At 45.1% G+C, this 22,618-nt stretch overlaps 1 protein-coding gene across 9 annotated transcripts in view; it reads left to right on the top strand.

The window, feature by feature from the left end:
- The first annotated feature begins 21,218 nt into the window (after positions 1-21,218).
- Positions 21,219-22,618, top strand: part of KDM2B (lysine demethylase 2B) — a 122,267-nt gene continuing 120,867 nt past the window's right edge. For 3 of the 9 annotated variants that reach the window (XM_067700925.1, XM_067700922.1, XM_067700914.1), the window contains exon 1: positions 21,222-21,426. In XM_067700925.1, the coding sequence (XP_067557026.1) occupies positions 21,298-21,426 (129 nt within the window). In that variant the 5' untranslated portion in view covers positions 21,222-21,297. Of the gene's footprint in view, positions 21,427-22,013; positions 22,361-22,618 lie in introns of those variants that run through there. The other 6 variants (XM_067700924.1, XM_067700920.1, XM_067700919.1 and 3 more) reach the window with 4 other exon arrangements.

Here is a 22,618-nt window from a genome sequence, read left to right as displayed (position 1 = left end):
GTATGAGGGTATAGAGATCCAGCTGAAGGGACTGCTGCAAACTGCTTCACCACTGTGGCCAGTGGGCACAGCCTGGGGCTGACCAAAGATGGCAGGAGCTGCCTTGGGAGGTAGCAAGCTCCCTATCACATGGGGTAAACAAAATATTTAGCACTTAAGTAGTACTTATGAATGACAGGCGCTATTCCAAGTTCTTTATTAGTAAATAATTTATATACTTATTTTAAATAAATATATAAAATATATTAATACAATAGAATAATTGATACTTTTATTAAATACATTGTTATGTTAATATATCTATATTATCTTGTATTAAATATGTTAAATTATTTTGTTGTTTATTATTATTTTATTGTATTGAATATATTATATTGAACTCGAGAATTCCTTACAACAACCTGTTGTATTAATATCACCATTTGAAAAAATTGAAGTGTAGTCGATTTACAATATTGTGTTAGCTTCAGGTGTATATCACCATTTTGCTGATGAGAAAAATGCACAGAGAGCCAGTAAGTAGTAGTACAGGACATTAAACCCAGTTGGTGGGTCTCCAGAGTCTGGGGCTCAACTACCACCAAAGTCACCCCTACCCCTGCATCAGAATCTCCAGAGGTATTTTTTTAAATGCAAGTTACTAAAACCCACCAAAACAGTTTAGTTTTAGCAAGTTTTTTGGGTAAAGTTTGAGAAGCACCAAACTAGATGAGCTTTAGTTTTTAAGTACTTTTAGTCTTCTGCAGTGGTTAAGGTTGGCTGTTTCCTTGGCCACTCAGTTGCAGTGTGACCTTGGGCAAACTACTTAACCTCTCTGAGCAACCAATACCCTTAGCAAAAATAAAGACATCACAAATACCTATTCATGGACCCTGGACACCCAGAGTCTGGACACCCAGTCACCTTCCCGAGGCAGATTTTAGGAGGGGTAAATCTGATGCCCAGCTGAAGAGGAAATCCCTTGCCCGTTCCTGCCCAAAATGGCCTCAAAGAATTCCCCACTTTCAGTTTGAAAAGAGAGCATTCTGTCAGAGCCCATCATGGTTGCTTGCCTCTATTTCCTTCCCCCATCTCTGCCTTACCCTCTGATTGCTCTAGGTTTGAAACCCCTAAATTAATAATAATAAAAGAGCCATCATCTCATTTATTTATATTTATTTATTATTTTTGGCTGTGTTGGGTCTTTGTTGCTGCGCGTGGGCTTTCTCTAGTTGTGGCGAGCGGGGGCTACTCTTTGTTGCAGTGCGCGGACTTCTCACTGTGGTGGCTTCACTTGTTGTGGAGCACGGGGGCTTCAGTAGATGTGGTGCGTGGGCTCAAGTAGTTGTGGCTCGCGGGCTCTAGAGCGCAGGCTCAGTAGTTGTGGCGCACGGGCTTAGTTGCTCTGTGGCATGTGGGATCTTCGCGGACCAGGGCTCGAACCCGTGTCCCCTTATTGGCAGGCGGATTCTTAACCACTGCGCCACCAGGGAAGTCCAGAGCCATCATTTCTTGAGCTCGTGCCTTTATAGACCAGTGCTTGTATACCTCTGGTGATGGGAAGTGCCCTCCTTCTGTACCAGTTATTTCTAAGAGTTCAAAAGTTCTCCTTCTGTGGAGCTGGTACAGGCCTCCCTGTGACTCCTTCTGTGTGTCACACAGAATGTGTGAAATCCCTCTGCCGCCCAGCCCTGGTGCCATCTCCACAGGACATCTGGAAGGCAGCATTAGTAAGTGATCCAGGGGCTTTCAGAGTCAAAGAATTGGGTGATGGAAGCAGGGGACTGGTTACAAGATTCAGAATTAGGGTTTGTGTTGATTTCAAAATGATTCTCTGTGCCTGAAGCTCAGAGACCATGTCCAGGGGAACCCCTGCCCTGCCTCCCTGCTCCCCAGGCCCTGGGCTTTTAGGGCTCACTCTTTTCCCTGGTCAGAAGCCATTGCTGGGACTGTGTGTTTGTGCTCATGCCTTTTATGGTTAGTGCTTTTTCTGTCCTGGCTAAGAAATCTTTGCCAACCCCAAGGTCAGGGAGATATTCACCTATGTTTTAAAATTTTTAAATGTAGATTTTTAAAAAGCTTTAGAGGGACCTCCCTGGTGGTCCAGCAGTTAAGACTCTGCACTCCCAATGCAGGGGGCCCGGGATCAATCCCTAGTCAGGGAACTAGATCCCGTATGCCCTAGATCCCACATGCATGCATGCTGCAACTAAGACCCAGCACAGCCAAATAAATAAATTAATAATTTTAAAAAAGTTTTAAAAAGTATAAAGCTTTAGAGTTTTTCCTTGTATGTTTATGTTTACGATCCATCTCAAACTGATTTTTGAGTGGAGTAAAATTTCCCTATTGAAATGCATGGATCATTCTGTCAAAAATCAAGTGACAATACGTGAGGGTCTGTTTCTGGATTCTCTATTCTATTCCATTGCTCTATTTGCTAATATGCCAATATATACTTTCTTGATTACTCTAGCTTTAAAATGTGTTGAAGTCAAGTAGGTTAAGTCTTTCAACTTTGTCCTCCTTTTTCAAAATTGGTTTGGCTATACTAGGTACTTTACATCTCTCTCTATATTTTGGGGTAAAATGTTGGGATACATTTTGGAATACATACATGACTTGGGAATCATTGCATCTCTTAAAGGGGTGGGGTCTTCCTGGAAATCTAGCATCCTCCATTAGAAATACAGGTCCGGGAATTCCCTGGCAGTCCAGTGGTTAGGACTCTGCGCTTTCACTGCCATGGGCCTGGGTTCAATCCCTGGTCAGGGAACTAAGATCCCACGAGCTGCGCAGAGCCGCCAAGAAAAAAAAAAAAAATAGGACCAACTAGGTCACACTGTAGAGACTGAGCACCTGGGTCAAGAAGGACTGTTATTAGTTAAATTGTGTCCCCCCCAGTACCTCGGAGCGCGATCTTATTTGGAAACAGGGTCTTTAGAGAGGTAACCAAGTTACAATTAGTTCATTACAGTGAGCCCTAATCCAATATGACTAGTGTGCTCATAAAAAGGGGAGATTTGGACACACAGGCAGGCCCAGAGAGAAGATGATTTGAAGAGACACAGGGAGAAGACGGCCATCCACAAGCCAAGGAGTGCCTGAGGCTTCCAGAAGCTGGGAGAGAGGCCTGGGTCAGAACTTGCCATGGAGCCTTCAGAGGGACCACAGCCCTGCTGATACCTTGATTTCAGACTTCTGGTCTCCCAAAGCATGAGACAATAAATTTCTGGTGTTCTTGGCCACCCAGTTTGTGGTACTTTGTTACGGCAGCCCTAGGAAGCGCATATACTTGCCCTAGAGTAAGTTGAGCTGGGATCTTCAGTCAGCCAAGGGACTTGAGTTCTAATAGGTTTATCAGGGAGTTGCAAGTGTGTTCAAGATGTCAGCAGAGATTAGAAAAAGACAAGCAGATTTTTGGAGCTGGGAGCTCCTCGAATCCCAGCTTTGTCAGTTTATAACTGTACCACTTTGGGCAAGCAACCCAACCTCTGTGAGACCCACCTGTCAAATGGGAATAGTAATTAATGGGGTTTGGCAGAAAGGGCTGCTATGAGTGTTCCACAAAAGAACATTTGTCTGGCACTGAGCACAATGCTCAATAAATGGTGGTTACTATTTTCCTTTTTGTGGGATGTGCTGTGCTCAAGGAGAGGGAATTGTTTCATTCCGAACCTGATGAATTGACTACTCTGTGAGTATTCACGAAAGGCAGAAAACCAGTGAGAATCCAACCAGGAAAAACAGATACTAGAATAGGGGAATTTATGCAAAGAATTGCTTCCTAGGTAATGGAAGAACCATGGAAGCACGCAAACAGGGGAGGGAGGGTAAAGAACCTACAGATGAGCGACAGCAGGAAGGCCAGTACCACCCCTGGGATTGGAGGGACCAAAGGAGGAGGTGGTGTTTCTGGTACCCAGGAAGGATTGAGGTCACCAGACAGAAGGTGGACCCACAGTGGGCCTGTCTGATGGGAGGTGGAGACATAGGAAATGTAGTTGCTACTGGAAATATTACCTGAGGCAGAGAGAGGGAGAAATACCCAGGCTTCTCCCTTCCTCCCGCCCACCAGGCTCCTATCACTGACTCCCATTGGTCAATCTATACAGGAAGTCAGTTGATTTGGCAGCCTGCAGAGGTTGGCCTTCCTGTGATACAGAGCTAAACAGAGGAAGGGCAAGGAATGGATTTGAGGGCAAACAAGCCCAGGCCCAACACTGGGGAGCTAGAGTTATATTTAATCTCTCTAAGCCTCAGATCCCCCATGTAGAAAATGGGGATAATGATATCTATGAGTATCAACTCACAGAATAGCTGACTGCATAAAACAAGACAACACGGAGAAACAGTTGAACCTGGTGCCTGCCATATAGTAGGCAGTACCCTGTAAATGTGAATGAATCATCTAGTTAGCTGTTTTCTGCTCAGAGGATGAAAGGGAAGAAGAGGACAGAGGCCTGGGAATAAACTCAAGGTACTGGAGCAATGCTGGTGCTAGTGATATTTTTATCTTGCAGACGTGCCCATCTGTCCTCTTTCTGTTCTAAGCTGGTGACTGTCATTCTCCTTTTAGAAACCCTGAGTCAGGGCTCACCACACCAAGTTCAGGGTAGTCTCTCCACTCCTTCAAAAGGACTTCAGTCCACTAGGTTTTTAGTTGGTGTCTCTGCATCCAACCGCTGCCAGATTTCTTTTACCTCCCCCGGCCTGGGGGTGAGCTGTTTCCGGGATCTCTCTCTGTATAATTAAAAAGAAAAATAGAACAGCAGATGTTGCCAAACACGTATTTAAAGTGACACCCTGGGTTCAGGGAGTGAAAAATAAAAACTTTTAAGGTTTAGATTAAAAGTCTCCATGCCCAGCTGTCTCCTGACCTTGGAATTTCTCCTCAGCCTGGCCGCCTTTAATCTCCTGCCCTAGCTTGTAAAAGCCTTTTAGACCGAGGGCATTTATTTCCCAAAGAACTATTCTAGCCTAATCACATAAAAATGCCCAGCATCCCAGGAACGGCTTGTCAAGTGCAATGTGGTTCTGCGGTTCTCTCCAGAGGCCCTGGAGAAGGTGAGGAAATTGGGGCTCTGATCACCCTAGGAGTCATCCCTGAGTCTTTGCTTCCCTTCACTGTGCCCTTTCTCCATCACATCTAATCCATCAGGAAACCCAGTCGACTGTAGCCCTTCACATTTTCTTAAAATCTGAGCTCTTCTTGTCAGCATCGCCTCTTCCATCTTATCCAGGCCACCATCATCGCTCGCCGAGAGGTCTGCAGTAACCTGCTCCCTGACGTCTCTGCTTCTAAAGCCATTCTGTAACAGCAACCAAAAAAAATCTTTCTAAAACAAATCTGACCCTGTCCCTTCTCTGGTTGTATTATTTTGCTGTAACAAAACTGCTGTAACAAACTACACAAATTTGGTGACTTAAAAACAGTACAAGTGTATTCTCCTACACTTCTGGAAATCAGACGTCCAAAATGAATCATAAGGAGCTAAGATTAAGGTGATGACAGGGCTGGTTCCTTCTGGAAGCTCTGAGGAGAAGTCCATTTCCTTGCCTTTTTCAGCTTCTGTACTCCTTGCCTTGTGACCCCTTCCTCCTTCTTCAAAGCGTATTAGTCCACTCTCTGCTTTTGTTGTCATATCTCCTCTCTTGAGCCCTCCTGTCTACTTCTTTTTTTTTTTTTTTTTTTTTGCGGTACGCGGGCCTCTCACTGTTGTGGCCTCTCCCGCTGCGGAGCACAGGCTCCGGACGCGCAGGCCCAGCGGCCATGGCTCACGGGCCCAGCCGCTCCGCGGCATGTGGGATCTTCCCGGACGGGGGCACGAACCCATGTCCCCTGCATCAGCAGGGGGACTCTCAACCACTGCGCCACCAGGGAGACCCCTGTCTACTTCTTAAAAGGACCCTCGTGTTTACATTAGGCTCATTAGGACAATTCAGGATAATCTCTCCATCTCAAGCTCCCCCCCACTTTGCTACACGCCATGCAGGATCTTAGCTGCCCAATGAGGGACTGAACCTGTGCCCTCTGCAGTGGAAGCGTGGATTCTTAACCACTGTACCACCACGGGAAGTCCCTCAAGATTCTTGATCACATCTGCAAAGCCCCTTCTGCCTTATGCGTAATGTATTCGCAGGTTCCAGGGATTAGGACGTGGATGTCTTCATGGGTCATTATTCAGCCTACCACGCCTGCTTAAAGCCCTCCAATGGCTTTGCATCTGAGTTAGAATAAAACCCAAGCTCCCTACCCTTGAGAAAAGGTACGAGAAAGCTTCATCTGACCTAGTGCCTTCCTATTGCTCCAGCACCATGCTCTGCCCCATCCCACCCCTTTTAGCTTACTTGCTTCTCACAGTTCTTCCAACAGCCAAGTCTACTCTTGTCTAAAGGTGTCTCTGCACATGCTGTTCCCTCTGCCTGATTGCGTTCCCCCCAGATCTTCACATGGCTGGCCACTTCCTCCCTTTTAGACTTTAGCTCAAGTCTAAAGAGACTTCTCAGAGAGGTCTTTCCCAGATTAATCCATCGCACCCACCACTCCCTGCTGTCTCTCTTATCACCTAAGTATACTTAATGTCAACATAAGCACTTAATGCTACTGTTTCGTTGTTGTTGTTGTTTTTAAGTTGTTTACTTATTTATTGTCTTATTTATTTAATTTATTTATTGTCTTTCTCTTCCATTAGAATGTGAGCAAATGAGAGAGGAAAACCTTTCCTTGCCTTGGTCGCTGCTGTATCCCCAGTGACTGGTACACAGTATCCTTGATAAATGTGTTTTGAATGGATGGATGGATGGATGGATGATGATGATGGTCTGGATGTCCAATTTGGTCTCAGGGCTTCAGTGTCCAGGATTCAGGCTCAGGATGGAGGCAGATGAGAAGGGCAGGAGGGTACTTCCTGTGTGCCAGGCCCTGTGCTAGTCTTTCCTTTATGCAATTCAACATTTATTGAACACCTACTGTGTGCCAGGGCTGGTGCAAGTTACTTATTCATGCATGATTTATTCAATTCTAGGAGCATTTGAGTGCCTACTGAATGCTAGGCAATGTACATTTAATAAGCCTCTACTGTATACCACCTGCCCCAAATTAGTGCCTGGGTACACAGTAGTTAAATAAATGTCTGAATCAATGAATGCCCTCAAGGAGTCCCCAGTCTGCCTGCTAAAATGGCCTGTAAATAAATAACTCTAACACACAAAGATAAGCCTATAACATGGGTGTGTTCAGAGTGCAGAGGGGGCCCTTATCACCTTGTATTGGCAGGTACCTTTCCCAGTCTTATCTTCTCACCTGGGAACTAGCTTTTTGAAGGTCAGGTAGACTCACCCCTCATTCACCTGCCTGTCCATCCCCTGGGCACCCAGGAAGGATCTTGCCTGTAGCACGTGCTCAATCAATGCCTGTTGTCTGATTACTGCTGATCCCCTACTGGCAGTTGTTCCTTCATTCATACCTCCGGCAAGAGGGCAGCAGCTCAGTCCTAACCCTGGTGCTGCTGGCAGTGAGCTGGGAGCCTCTGACAGGCTACCCACCCTCCCATTTGGCCTGACTTTTCCAGCCATCAGTGAAGGATTTGGTCTCCTTCCTTGGTGTAACTCCTTGCCTGGACTTCTATATAATCTATTATAAAAATTCAGGCAATGCACAGAAATTGTTAAAGATTCAAGTACTCACCATAAGGGATTCCCCTGGTGACCTAGTAGTTAGGATTCCAGGCTCTCACTGCGGTGGCCTGGGTTCAACCCCTGGTCGGGGAAGATCCCGCAAGCCATGCAGTGCGGCCAAAAACCAGAACAAAACAAATACTCACCATAGTCACAAGACTTTGCCTGATCTGACACTTTCCTTCCCTCCTTCCATTCTTCTTTTTTAAAAAAATAGTGGTTAGGGGCTTCCCTGGTGGCGCAGTGGTTGAGAGTCCGCCTGCCGATGCAGGGGACACGGGTTCGAGCCCCGGTTTGGGAGGATCCCACATGCCACAGAGCAACTAGGCCCATGAGCCATAACTACTGAGCCTGCGCGTCTGGAGCCTGTGCTCCACAACGGGAGAGGCCGCCACAGTGAGAGGCCCGCGCACCGCGATGAAGAGCGGCCCCTGCTTGCCGCAACTGGAGAAAGCCCTTGCACAGAAACGAAGACCCAGCACAGCCAAAAATAAATAAATTATTATTATTTTTTAAAATAGTGGTTAAAAAATAACATAAAATTTACATAACATAAAATTTACCATTTTAACCATTTTAAAGTGTACAGTTCTGTGTCATCAAGTACATTCCCACTGTTATGCCACCGTCACCAGCATTCTTCCCTTCTTTTTTAATAATAATTTAAAAATTCACTATTTGCTCATCGTCTTTTATTGGGGTCTTACAGTTAATGATCAGTTTGTTTGAATATTTACAAAGATAACTTTAATAATGTACCAATTGTTTTGATAAGAAATGGCTAATATGGAGTTTGGCGTAGTAAAATGAAGTTGTGAAATTACTTTTTGGAGTTACTGGCATGCAAAGTAATAAAGATTGTGCCACTGTGAGCAAGTATAAAAATGCAGAAGAATACTATGCAGTTCTAAGCTTAAAAAAATAGGAAATAAACATATATGTGGTTTAAAATAATAATATATTATTGTTATCAATTTAAGAAACAAAACTTTACCACTTTCACAGCAGCAATATGCACAATAGCCAAAAGGTAGAAACAATCCAAATGTCCATCAGTGGATGAATGGAAAAACAATGTGCTATATACATACCATGGAATAGTATTCAGTCTTAAAAAAGAAGGAAATTCTGACACGTTACAATATGGATGAAACTTGAAGACATTGTGCTCAGTGAAATGAGCCAGTCACAAAAGGACATATATGGTGTGATTCCACTTATGTGAGGTACCCAGAGTAGTCAAGTTCATAGAAATGGAAAACAGAATGGTAGCTTCCAGAGGCTGGGTGGATGGAGATTTGGGGAGAGTTATTTACTCACTAGGTGTAGAGTTTCTGTTTGGGATTGTTTGGGCTGAATGTTTACTTCCTCCTGAAACACTTTTTTTTTTTTTTTTCGGTACGCGGGCCTCACTGTTGTGGCCTCTCCCGTTGCAGAGCACAGGCTCCGGACACGCAGGCTCAGCGGCCATGGCTCACGGGCCCAGCCGCTCCGCGGCATGTGGGATCTTCCCGGACTGGGGCACAAACCCGTGTCCCCTGCATCAGCAGGCGGACTCCCAACCACTGCGCCACCAGGTAAGACCTGAAACACTTTTTTAAAATGAATTTATTTATTTATGGCTGCATTGGGTTTTCGTTGCTGCACGCGGGCTTTCTCTAGTTGCGGCGAGCAGGGCTACTCCTCGTTGCAGTGCACGGGCTTCTCATTGTGGTGGCCTCTCTTGTGGAGCACAGGCTCTAGGCACGCGGGCTCAGTAGTTGTAGCTTGTGGGCTCTAGAGCACAGGCTCAGTAGCTGTGGTGCACGGGCTTAGTTGCTTCACAGCATGTGGGATCCTCCCAGACCAGAGTTCGAACCCATGTCCCCTGCATTGGCAGGTGGATTCCTAATCACTGTGCCACCAGGGAAGCCCCTCCCAAAACTCTTATGTTGAAGCCCTAACCCCCAGTGTGATAGAATCTTTGGAAGGTGATTAGGTTTAGATTAGGTCGTGAGAGCAGGATCCTTATGATGGGATTAGTGCCCTTATAAGAGGGGGAGAGAGAGAAAGGTCCCTTTCCACACACATACCGAGGAAAGGCTCCACGAGCACACAGGGAGAAGGCAGCTGCTTACAAACCTAGAATTGAGTCCTCACTGGGAAATGAATCTGCTGGCACCTTGACCTTGGACTTCCCAGCCTCCAGAACTGTGAGAAATAAATGTCTGTTGTTTACGCCACTCAGTCTATGGAATTTTGTTATACTGGCCCAAGCTAACTAAGACAAGGATAATGAAAAAGTTCTAGAGTTGGATGGTGGTGACAGTTGCACAACAATGTGAATGTACTTAATGTTACTGAACTGTACACTTAAAAATGGTTAAATGATAAATCCTATGTTATACGTATTTTGCCACAATTAAAAATCAAAGTGCTCACCTCAGTCTACTAAAGTTGGAACAATACAAAGGTTGGCATGGCCACTACACAAGGATGACGTGCATATTTGTGAAGTGTTCCACTAAAAAAAAAAAAAAAGAAAAAGAACAATAGTAACAAGAAAAACCCTAACATTACCAGCATTTCTCATTGAAATTCTCCATCGCCCCATCCCAATCTCCTCCAACTCACTCCCCAGAAGTAACTACTATCCTCAGTTTTGGATTTATCCTTTACTGTAACATTGCTTTTCTATATACACTGTTTACTTTGGCCTGTTTTTCAACTTTATATAAACTTTACTGTGTGCCTACTTCTGCAGCTTGCCTTCCAGTTCAACATTTTTTGGTCAGAGTCATCTTGTAGACACAGGAGCTCTAGGTCATTCTTTTTCACTGCTGCACAGTATTCCACCTTATGAGGCACCTGTCACAGGCTTCTTCAGAGCCTTTCCGCCTCCCCTCTCAGGTGATTTCCTTTGGCCACTTGTTTCATCCTAACCATTAATTACTATGTTGACCGATTCTGCGTGGGCTCTGACCAAATGGCCTCCATCTGGGCTTCCCTGTGTGACACTGAGTGACTGCCTAGGTGCTCGCATGTGGGTAATGCTGAAGAATAAGGAAGTTTACACCCCATGGGGCAAACCTTTGATCAGGAGCCAGTAGATAATTCTTCTCCCTTCTTCCTCTCCCCAGAACTGTCCTAAGTTGCCAAATATGGCCTTTTCTCAGTACTCTCATTCACTCCCCCTCTTTCCCTGCCTCACTCCCCCTTTTCTCTACTCTTGTTTCCTTGCACTGCACTTCCCAATAAAGTAGTACTGCAAACTCGATTCAGACTCCGCATTCTGAGGAACCCAAGAAAGACATATCTGTAATGTGTCCACTCCCCTGTCGATGCACGTTTGAGTTGTTCCAAGTTTTCTGAGATTGCATACAATGCAGCTGGGGCACCATCCTTGTTCATGCTTCCTGGTGCACTTGCGTCTGTTTCTCTAGAAGGTTCCTAGCACAGAACTGCAGGATCATAGGCTGCATGTTCCTTCAGCTTTATCAGATACTGCCCAATTAGTTCTTAAAGTTCCTACTTATTTTTCCAGTTTATTTCATCCCTAACCCCCACCAGCAGCTCACTACATTTGGGTCATATGGGCCTTTTTTCAGTTCCTTTACTGTATGTGCTCCCCCATCATGAGGCCTTTGCATCTGCTATCTTTTCTGCTGAGAACACTTCCCCCACACTCAGCCTAACTCCTCAGAGCTCAGCTCTGTGCCTCACTTCCTTGGAACAGGTCCTTGATTTCCTCCTCAATCCCAGCCTGGGTCAACCCTTTCCTCACCCCACCCATATTATATATCTCGTAGCCTCATATACTTCTCTGCTGTGATTCACTGATCCGTTGCAATGTTCTATCTGTGCAACTGTTGGTACAAAGTCTCCCCTCGGCTAAGTTTCACTAGCCTGAAAGTTGTGACCACCATGTTTGTTTCAGCTCGTTGCCGTATCTCTAGCATCCAACACCATGCCTGGCACATAGTAGGCAATTGATATTATTATTCTAATAGCTATTCTATGTTCTCACTCATCGAACTCAGTGTGTAATTTTTCCAACATGTTTTAACATTAATTAGCAACTACTGGGGGCTAAGATCATGACAATGTAAACAAAATCCTGTTCCTTGAGGAACTCACGGATAAAGTTTAACAAACATTAATTGAGCTTGCTGGACCCTTACCTATTTTAAGTGCTTAGAGCTAAGCACTTAAAACTGTTTAATTGGTTCAGAAGTTACCCCTAGTCTGAGTGTTACTGTAATGAGTAATGATGACCATTGTTTATTGAGCACTTATTATGTGCCAGGCACTCTACTAAGTGCTTTGCATTTACCATCTCATTCGATCCTCACATCCTACCAGGGAGGTAGTATTATTACCTCCATTTTACAGATGAGGAAACTGAGCCTTAGTAAGGTGAAGCTACTTGTTCTAGATCACACAGCTAGTAAATGGTGCAGACAGATTTCTCAGCCAGAATGCCTAACTTCCTATCACAATGTTAAACTTCCCCTGTCCCAATTACGATGCTTTCAATTAGATTCCAGAGACTGAGTTCTTAATCAGAATGGTAAACTAACGATAGCTACCGTTATGGGGCACTTATTGGGTACTAATCTCTTTATATCCATCCATTTATTTATTCAACAAATATTTACTGAAAACTTACAACATGCCAAGCTCTGTTTGAGAGGCTGGGGGTACAGAGGCAAACAAAACAGAATAAAATCCCTGCCTTGCAGAGTTGACATCCTAGTGGGAGGAGAAAAAAAACTAAACAAAATAAATAAAATATATGATAGATGGTGATCAGTGCTACAGAGCAAATGGAAGCAGAAAAAGGAAATGTGGAGTGTTATGGCTGGTGGTTCTATGATCTCATTTCATCCCCCCAACAATCTATTATTTTTCCCATCATAAAAATGAGATTCAGAGAGGTGAAGTCACTTTCCCCAAAGGCACACAGCTCACAGGCTAAGTCTGAACTCTGGAAAAACACAGGAACCCATCATGCACTTTTTGCTGTGCACCTACTGAGTGCCTCGCGTTGGAAACAAAAGGAGCATCAAACTTTGTTCCAGTTCCAAGAGTTGAAGATCTGGAAGGCTGGTAAGTTAACCCAGGTGAGTGGAGGACTCACAAAGCAGTATTCAGGTGTCTATGCTTTGCTGGGGGCAGACATTAAGCATGGATTGCTTGTGGGACATGCTAACGTTGAGACTGGAGTCGAGGCTCAGGCTGACGAATCGATTTTAGAGATTAGGAGCAGAAGATGAAGGCCGCCTAGTTCATTTTGGGGCTGTTGGTGACCCAGAGGCCTACCAGTCCTTGCCCTGCCCCCAGAGCTGGCTCTGCACTCCACTCGCTTCTGCCCTAGGTCTCCAGCCTCCAGGCCATCAAGCTGAGAGATTTAGAAAGTGGCTAGTGACAGAGTGCTACCCAACCCCACCGAAAGCCACACTCACATGCAAATAGGGCCTCCTCCACCCCATCCAGCATTACCAGCTTGAGGGGCCTCCCACACTCTGAGGGTCTGGGGTCTGGGGTGGGATGCGTGTTTGCAGGCCTCAGCTGCCAGCGTTGACAGCTGGTCCCCTGCCCCCTGGTGGCCCAGCGGCTCGGTTTCTGCCCAGCAGATCTCATGAACCCTGAACCCGGGAGGCAGTCTGGAATAGAGTGGAGAGCCTGGGCTTTGGAGCTAGAAAAGTGTAGAGCATTGCCTCCCCCAGGCCACCACCTTGTCTGTTGCACTTCACGAGGGCCTCTTAGAACCCTTGCATCTTCTTCAAAGAGGTACACTTTAAGGTTTAGTTTATCAAGCTGAAAACAGACATATTTTGGAGTTTGTAGGACTCATTCATTCAACAGATGTTTGTTGCGTATATTTTATGAGCCCATCCCTAGGGGTTGAGGATAAGCAGTGAGTGAGACCAAGTCTCAGAGACTTCTCCTTTCAGTGAGACAGACAGACAGTAGACTATTAATACGTGAGCATTTTATTATAATTGTGAGAAGTGCTCTGGATGAGAAAAGGTTTTGTGCTAAGGTAAACTGGGCAAACTTACCTGCTCTCAATTTGCAATGGGCAAGATTTCTCTCTTCAGGCTGGGGATAAGAGCCAACGGTCCATCTCATTTCAGAACATCCTAGCCTCACCGGGATAAAAGGGCTGCTCTCAGGCATAGATAGGTGTTGCGGGGTAAAGAAGAGGGTTTCCTAGAAAGTCCGCTCTGTGTATGAATCTAGGAGGCACTTAATAAATAATTGGTGAATTACTGACTGTCATTTCGAGGAGGGTTAAAAAGGCATCTGCAAAGGGTGTTATACAATGGATCGCTAGGAAAAGAGAAAATCTTAGTACTTTTATTCCTAGCTTTCTGAAGGGGAGGAATTTGGGGACTAGCGTAGGAAAATTAGGGGTGCTGGACTTCCATTAGACACTTTTAGAGTAGGTGCTGGCACTGTGCTACCGTGAAGATACATCAATGAATGAGAGAGACGGGGTCCTTGCCCTCCTAGGGCTCACTGTCTGGTGAGAGCATAAGCAACAATGAAATAATGTCATAAGCATTACGAGGGGCCAGCAAAGAGAAGCCATCTCGGATGATGCCAGGAGGATAAATAAGAGCTATTATATTATTCTATTCTAAATATGAGGAGGAGGGCTGGCAGGAGAGAGTGCTCTGAGTGGAGAGAGCATAGGCCAAGGTCTGGAGGAGAGAAAGCAGCTTTATTCAAAGAACTCAAAATAGTTCGGTGTGTTCAGACTTTGAAGGAGACCTGTTGGGGAGACAAGGAATATTGGAGAGAAAAGCAGGGCTGTTGCACTCATCTCAGGCAGCCTTCCTCTTGGGGGAAAACTAAATTTCTTCTTTTTTTGGCCTTGCCACGCGGCTTGTGGTATCTTAGTTCCCGGGACCAGGGATCGAACCTGTGACCCCTGCAGTGGAAGGGCAGAGTCCTAACCACTGGAACGCCAGGGAATTCCTGAAAACTAAATTTCTTTCTTTTATTTTAAAAATTAATTAATTAAATTTTGGCTGTGTTGGGTCTCCGTTGCTGCGCGTGGGCTTTCTCTATCTGCGGCAAGCGGGGGCTACTCTTCGTTGCGGTGTGCACGCAGCCTTCTCACTGCGGTGGCTTCTCTTGTTGCAGAGCCCAGGCTCTAGGCACGCGGGCTTCAGTAGTTGTGGCACACGGGCTTAGTTGCTCCACGGCATGTGGGATCTTCCTGGACCAGGGCTTGAACCCGTGTCCCCTACATTGGCAGGTGGATTCTTAACCATTGCACCACCGGGGAAGTCCACTCTTTCTTTTTAAAAAAATATTATTTATTTATTTATTTGGCTGCGCCAGGTCTTAGTTGCGGCAGGTGGGATCTTAGTTCCCTGACCAGGGATCAAACCCACGCCTCCTGCGTAGGCAGCGCGGAGTCTTAACTATTGGACCACCAGGGAAGTCCTGAAAACCAAATTTTGATTCCACAACTAGTTAGGCTTATGAAGTCCAGGTGGTCGCCTTCATTTTAGTGAAGACACACCATTTACTGACCACCCTGTTGCAGAACTTTGGCTCATTCAATTGTCATATTATCTCTTATACATTTGATATCATGACCCCCATTTTACAGGTGGGATAACTGAGGCTCACCTTGGGCCCTTGGTCCAAGGTCATGTAGCTCATTACATCTGGGAATTTATTTTATTTATTTATTTGGCTGCGCCGGGTCTTGGTTGCGGCACGCAGGATCTTTGCTGCTGTGTGTGGGGATCTTAGTTGCGACATGCAAACTCTTAGTTGCAGCATTCGGGATCTAGTTCCCTGACCAGGGACGGAACCCAGGCCCCTCTGCCCTGGGAGCGTGGAGTCTTGGCCACTGGACCACTGGGGAAGTCCCACATTTGGGAATTTAGAATGTTCCTTTATGTAAATACTTCTGTTCTAGCAGTTTTTTTACATGAGGTAATGCATGTAAAAGCTTTTTTGTAATAGAACCATGTAAACATGAAGCATTATTATTAGTTTTGCTGGATTTCTGGCTCCATCCAGTTCAGCCTGCAACATTCAGGGAGTCTAGGAAGGGGCAATAATGAAAACCAAAAGCCCCAATGGCCTCTCTTAATATTCCCCCATGTCTATTCTGGTTCCCTCTCTGGGGCACCTCCAGATGTTACCTTCTGCCAAATAGAGTTTGTTTCTCAGAAGTTACAAGACGTGGGAGGTTAAAAAACAAAAAACAAAACTAGCAGCATCAATAACTATAAAAACCCTTGCAGCAGCCTGAACACAAAGGGTTTGAATTTTGAACAAAGGGCAGGGTGAGACGGAAAGTTAATGCTGACACATCCTCTCTCCAGCTGTGAACTGGGGGGTCTGAGGGCTGCTGCAAAGGTCATCTGTCTCTACATCTTCGGGCAGGAAATGCAATTCAATCCTCTCAATGACTGATTGCTCTGTAAGATTAATGGAATCATCTCCAGCATTGGTCTCCGTTCTGACAGCACAAAAAGTGAATCAAACTTCTCTCTCCTCCCCTCTCCTCTTACTAAGCAAGGTCAGCTGATTCTGCATTTTAAAAGTTCAAAACTTTTCTCCAGGAAATTTGTCCCCGGGTGTTTCTTTGCAGGGCGAAACTCTTTCTTCTGGGGTGAGAACCGAAGGTGGCACTTGAAGGTTTGGGGAACTTTCTAGGCTTTTCATCTGTCCCTGCTTCATCTTTCAAAATGAAGTGAATGCACAGGGCATGATCGTCCCTGAAAGGGTTAACTGCCAGCCCGGCTGTCCAGCCCTCTGGGATTGCCAACCAATGATAACTTAACATGATGAAGTAATGCTTGCATTTTGAGTTCCATTGGTTAATACACTTGTCCATCAATCCAAAGATGCAAGTTTTGAAAGTATCTTTGAACTTTCATGACTCTCTTCCTGGCGTTAACCCCTTGGTTAACTCACCTGTTATTTCCAAGATTCCTTCCAGTTCTCACGCAGGAAGGGAGATATTAGAATATGCAAAACTCTAGACATAAACCTGTCTTCCCCAAATGACCAAAGCCCGACACTAAGGCCATGTGTAATTCTGCTCTTTCTTACTCAGATACTTCAATCCACAAGGACTGAGGAGCAAAACAAAAACCCAAACAAACAAAAGTCTCTGGGAACTACAACCACTTTAACTGTAATAGTGTGTGGTCTGTTGTCCCAGAGTACTTATTGAATTGCAAAAATAACACAAAATATGGCAAAACTCTAAGGTTTGGAAAAGGTAGGTGCTGGATACACAAATCCTTGCTATATATATATTTATTTTCTCTGCATTTCTTTATGTTTGAAATATTTGATAAATTTAAAAGGGCATAATGGTTGTTAAAAATGCAAGTAATATATAAGTATAGACTATATAACCCCCTCAAATTTTCTCCTCTCCTCAGAAGTTATCAAACAATGGTTTGTTATTCTATTCAAGCCTTTCTCTTTCTCTCTTCCTTTCTTTCTTTTTCTCTTTTGCATATCTATACGTTACCTATATATAGTTTGTTTTAACATAAATGGGATCATTACATACATGTTATTCTGTGACTTATTTTGATTCTTAACCAATCTTGAATTTTTCTGTATCACAACATTCAGATTTACCTCATCCTTAAATATTTTAGAATGAGGCAGTTCTACAGATCACAGTAAATGAAAAAGGAAGGGGAAGGACAGTGTATATTTGTGTGACACAATAATGAAAGAAGATACATGTAGATGTTCGTAAGAGCATAAACCATTTCTAGGAGGGTACACAAGAGACTTGCTAAGTTTTCTGGGGATGGGAGTGTGGAGAGGAGAAACTGGGGGTGGGAGAGAAAGAAAGCAATTTAAAAACAATTTTTAAATAGTGGAACATTTCATAAATACAATCGAATTTATAAAATATTTATGTACTCTTAAAGAATTACACTCAGCTGTCCACCATCTAGATTAAGAAACAGAAAATCACCAGTACCTTTCACTGTTCATATTCCCTGCCCCAGAGTTGAGTTTTTTCCTGCATTTTGTGTTAATCACTCCTTTGCTTTTATTTATGCTTTACCACTTATGTATTTATAACTAAATAATATTTATTTGGTTTAGATTGGCCTGATTTTGAAACTCATAGGCTCAAAAAGCACAAATAAAATGAAATTCAATTTTGAGTAGGTAATACATCTATATAGTATAAAATTCAAAAGGTACTGCAACATATAAAATGAAATTAAATCTATAAGGTTCAAAATCAGGCAACACTAATGCATATACATGGTAAAAGTTTCACACTGTACCAAAGAAAAAGTTTTCTTCTCTTTTCCCAGTTCTTTTCCCCATTCAAAAATTGTATTTCTTTCCAAAGAAAATTTTCTGTGCATATAAAAAAAAAATGTAGATATAGATATATCCCCTTTGGTTTACATAAGTGGTCATCACAATTTAGTATCATTCTGCACCTTGTTTTAATTTAAGGATATCATGAAATCATTTTACATCAGTATATATAGAGCTACCTTATTCTTTTTAATGATTTGATAGCATTTCATTGGGCAGATAAATGGTCCAAGAATTATTTAATCAGTTCCCCAACTTTTAGATCGTTTTCAATCTTTTCCTGATGGAAACAGGGCTACAATGAACTGCATCTTTGGGTTTGAGTCTGACAATAGGATATATATCAGGAAGTAGTTATCCATTTCTAAGGCTTCCTGCCCCATCACCAATTATCTGTCCCTGAGAAGTTTATTGGTCAGATCTGGGTAGCTGGGACAATTTTATATCCGACTGGCATCCCCAGGTGCCTACAGTGCCATGCTCTTGCAGGCACTCAGAATGGGTGGTTTAAGGGCTAACACTCCAAACATTCACATTGTACCAGATGGCTCCTACTAGAAAAACTTTGCAGATATTCCTGGCCTCCTTCCCCCGAGATGAACTCTGGAAAACACTCTAAGGTTGCACTGGACTAGTGTCCAGTAAGATAGACACTAGCTACATATAGTTATTTAAATTTAATTAAAATTAAATAAAATTCAACATTCAGTTCCTTTATCCCACGAGCCACATTTCAAGCGCTCAACAGTCACATGTGTCTAGAAGCTCCTATATTACACAACACAGACATAGAACATTTCCATCTGCATGTTCTATGGGGCAGCCCTGCAGGGAGTTATAGTGAGAAGCCTGTGGGCTCTGGATTCCGAGCCTGGGTTCAAATCCTGTCTTTGCTATTTCACAGCCCTAAAATGTGGGCAGGTTACTTGACCTCTCTGTGAGCCTCAGCTGTAAAAGTGGGCAATTACAGACCCTCCCTCAGAACTTTGACGAGTTTTCAGAGATAGCAAATGTGAGAGGCTTTGCTCAAAGACATAGTTAGCTCTCAAAAATCAGCAGCTATTATAATTATACATGAATATGACAGCTTCAGTTTCTAACAGTGTGAAAATGCTGGATTCTAAGAGTTCCATAGAGTATCAGCCCTTCCTAACTTGCTTGGGAAGCTGGCGGCCCACCCCTTGCCCAGCCTGGAGTAAGTCTACAATCGGAGCTGGTTTTTCTACCTTCTGTCTTTAGAGCACAGAGCCGCTCAATCAACCTTTGATGAATGAAGAAATGAATGAATGGGGCCAATACAGCCAGGATCTGACTGGGCCTTTTGTAAGAATGAGCAAGAGGCTCCAGGAAGTCATTATTATTATGCTTCAAATACAACTGGCCTGGTCTTTTTTTTCCTGCAAGAAAAGACAAACAAACAAACAACCCTCTCCTGGGGAATCACCTTAAGCTTCCCTCTGCTCTCTCACCTACAGTCCACTCCTCGGGGACAATTAGCCAAGGAAGGAGCTCAAGGGTCTTGGCCCTTCCCCCTTCGGCCCAACATAACCTCCTCCCCCCACTTTGAGCAAATGCCTGGGATTCTTTCAACAGGAGGACAAAGCCTTTCATCTGCCAATTACTGATAAAGAGAAAATGCAAATATTGCTGGGAAGGTGATCCATCAAGGGCCCCACATTTATTGAGTGACCACTTAGTAGCGGGCGGCAGGGTAGGCATTCTGGGGGCGTCAAAGGGGAACAAACCCCCGGCTGGCCCATTCTTCTCTCTGGTCCGTGGTTTCCTGGCGGTTTGTAGAGGGAGGGGATTAAATTAGGTGACTACTCAACCCCTTCCCACTCTGACAGGCCAGGAACTCCCCATCGGGGTGATATATGGACTTAACTGTTTTTACACTAAGGTGTCTGCCATTGGGTCTTTTCCTGATACCAGCTTTTGGGGACACCATGAGACCACATGGGGAGGCAGTAGGGTCTTTGGGAGGAAAGAAGAATTAAGACCAAGTGTTTTATTTCACAGTTTTGCTTTCCTGCACTTAACTCATGACCTTCCAGCCCACTGCACCCTCCTTTGAACAGGTTTATCTCATTATGTGGGAGCAGTGAAGATGGTCAATATCCAAAACAAGGATGTGATGGCAGAGCCAGGCTCCAGTCTGAGCCCCAGCAGCCCCATTTATATAAGCTGTGTGATCTTGGGGATTGGCTTTCCCTTTCTGAGTTACAGTTTCCTCATCTGCAAAATGAGGAATAACAAAACTATTTCCCTTAAAGGGTTCTTGCAAAAGAGAGAAGCAAATACAACGGTCCCTGGTTCTTGACAGAGGCTGAAGGCAAAACCCCTCTCACGCCCATTAAGCCAAGGTGGGCGATTTCAGTTTGGAAAAAAATTTTGAAGTTCGCCAGCTAGTGGACTTGGATTAAAACAGACTTCAACGAGTAGTCTTTGGAGGGTGGGTGGAAAAAAACACAGAAAGATAGGACAGGAAACTTCAAGGTGAGTGAGGGGGAAGCTGTCTCTTACGCTGACGGCTCACATCTGATCTCTGATGGGGAAGCCACTTCCTCTCCACTTATCTGTCTGATCACTGTGTTGACACCGGGGAGGATATGAGGGTAAAACAATCAACCAGATTCAGAACTTCTCTGAGCCTCAGTTTCCCATCTGCAAAATGATTTGCTCCAACTATCCCACAGAGTTCATGAGAGAAGTAAAATTAAAAGTATGGGAAGTTTGTTTGCAAAGCCTGTTATGAGCAGGTATAAGGCTCTTTTACTGTAGCCCTGGTGCCATGTCATCTCATCGTGATCTTTACCTCCAAGATCAGGCCTAGTTGGGCTGGAAGAATGTTTAGGGCCAGCTTTTCTCACAACCAAAGTCGACCTGACTGTTGTTCATGATGGACTTACAGGATAACACGTTTAGGATTCCAGTTTTGGGGGTGGTCACAGTGAATGAGGTATGTGGACAGCATACTGAGATCTAATGATACTCCATATTTGTACAGAGGGTGCCCATGCCTCCGCCAAGAAGCGCTGTAGGCTTAATCAAGGGGCACCCAAAGTTCCCCGCGCCCCATCCCAGCGCCTCGCACCTTCCCACCGGCATTTCTCCTGTAAACCGCCAATAAGGGCTTACCCTTCGCATGTTTGCCAGCTGCGTTAGGAGGCGCCAGATCCGATTCTCTCGGTAGTTCACTCCTGAGCATCTATTTCCTCCGCTTGGCGAGCGCAGGGACCTTTAAAAAATGTCCAACTTCTCTTGCAGGGTTTGTCGCCTAGTAAAGGACTCCACAGACGCGGGCAGAGTGAATGAATGAAAGGCAACGTCTTCCGGTCAGCTCGGGTCTTAAAAGGCTTTGGTCTGGCTGTATTTCCTGTACCTGTGTGTATGTGGATCCTTATCTTTGAGTCCAGGAGTTTAAAAGCTATGCAGTCCGTACAGGTATGGAGCTGCGCTAATTTCTTCCTGAGCCCCCAAATGCCTCCTCCGTATGGCAGGTCCGCTTATGGGGATCTAGAGAGGATCCCCCCAAAAAAAGACGTAGTAGAAAAGAAAAAAAATTATATATACACAAAATGTTTTGAATTTGGGTCGGCCACGTAGGTAACGAGGTGGGGTGAGTGAAGGAAGAGGAAGAGGGGTAGCCCGTGGGGGCCGTGGGCAATGGGGGCAGGGATTGAGGTGGGAGGTCGTTTTTGGGGGGTGCCAGGCCCCGGGGGCTTTCACTCCAGCATGCTCGGCTTGCATTTCCGCGCCTCCCGCTGAGGCCAGCCGTGCAAATCTGCACCTCCCTCCCCACCCCCTCCCTCCTTCCCTTCCTCCCTGCCCCGCCATCTCCGGGATGCGCCCGCCGCCTGCAACTCAGCCCTTCCAAAAGTCAGCTCTGCACACAACTCCCGGGCGGCGGCGGCGCCTGCGTGCAGAGGCGCACTCGTGACCCAACAACAAAACAGCGATGCCAGGGCGCTAACGGCGCCCGGTGCCTCCCGGGCGCCCTCCCCGCCCCACACCTCCTCAGGCCACCGCCCCCGCCCACCCCCATCCCGGGCCGAGTGCCCCCCCCCCAAGCCGGGCCGCGGGCTCGGAGCGCGATCGGCAACAATGTTTACGTTCCGGGGATTATGACGTCGACGCCTCCCCCCACAACTGCTGAAAATGGTTTCCTAGGACTTTGCAAACGGATCTGCTTAAGTGTTGGTGCAAAACTTTGTAGATCTCGGCTCTGGCTAGCTTTATTTATTTATTTTTTGGTTTGTTTTCTTTGGTCTTCCCTCCTTCCCCCCTCCGCCAAAATGCAGGGGGCAGGAGTGTTGACAATTAATTGGTGAACTCTCCTAAAAAAATGGAGGCAGAGAAAGACTCTGGAAGAAGATTGGTGTGTAGCTTTTTTTTTTTTTTCCAAATCTGTATCTGGTATATGATAGATCTATTTTTTTTGTTGTTGTTTCTTGCTGCCTTTTCTTTCCTTTTCTGTATTTTGCAAGAGGACCGGAAAAAAATATAATAAATTGCATGCAAAAGGAAGCAAGCAGCTTACTCCTCCAGTCCCTTGTGAGGCTCAGAGTCTCAGACACTTAAGTGGGGAGGTGGTAGCGGGGAAAGGCGTGGAGGGGGGGCTCAGCGGGCTCGGGTT

This window comes from Pseudorca crassidens, chromosome 12, assembly GCF_039906515.1.
Source record: "Pseudorca crassidens isolate mPseCra1 chromosome 12, mPseCra1.hap1, whole genome shotgun sequence".
NCBI lineage: Eukaryota > Metazoa > Chordata > Mammalia > Artiodactyla > Delphinidae > Pseudorca > Pseudorca crassidens.
Note: the sequence above shows the minus strand (reverse complement) of the source record. Positions and strands in the feature narration are given on the sequence as shown.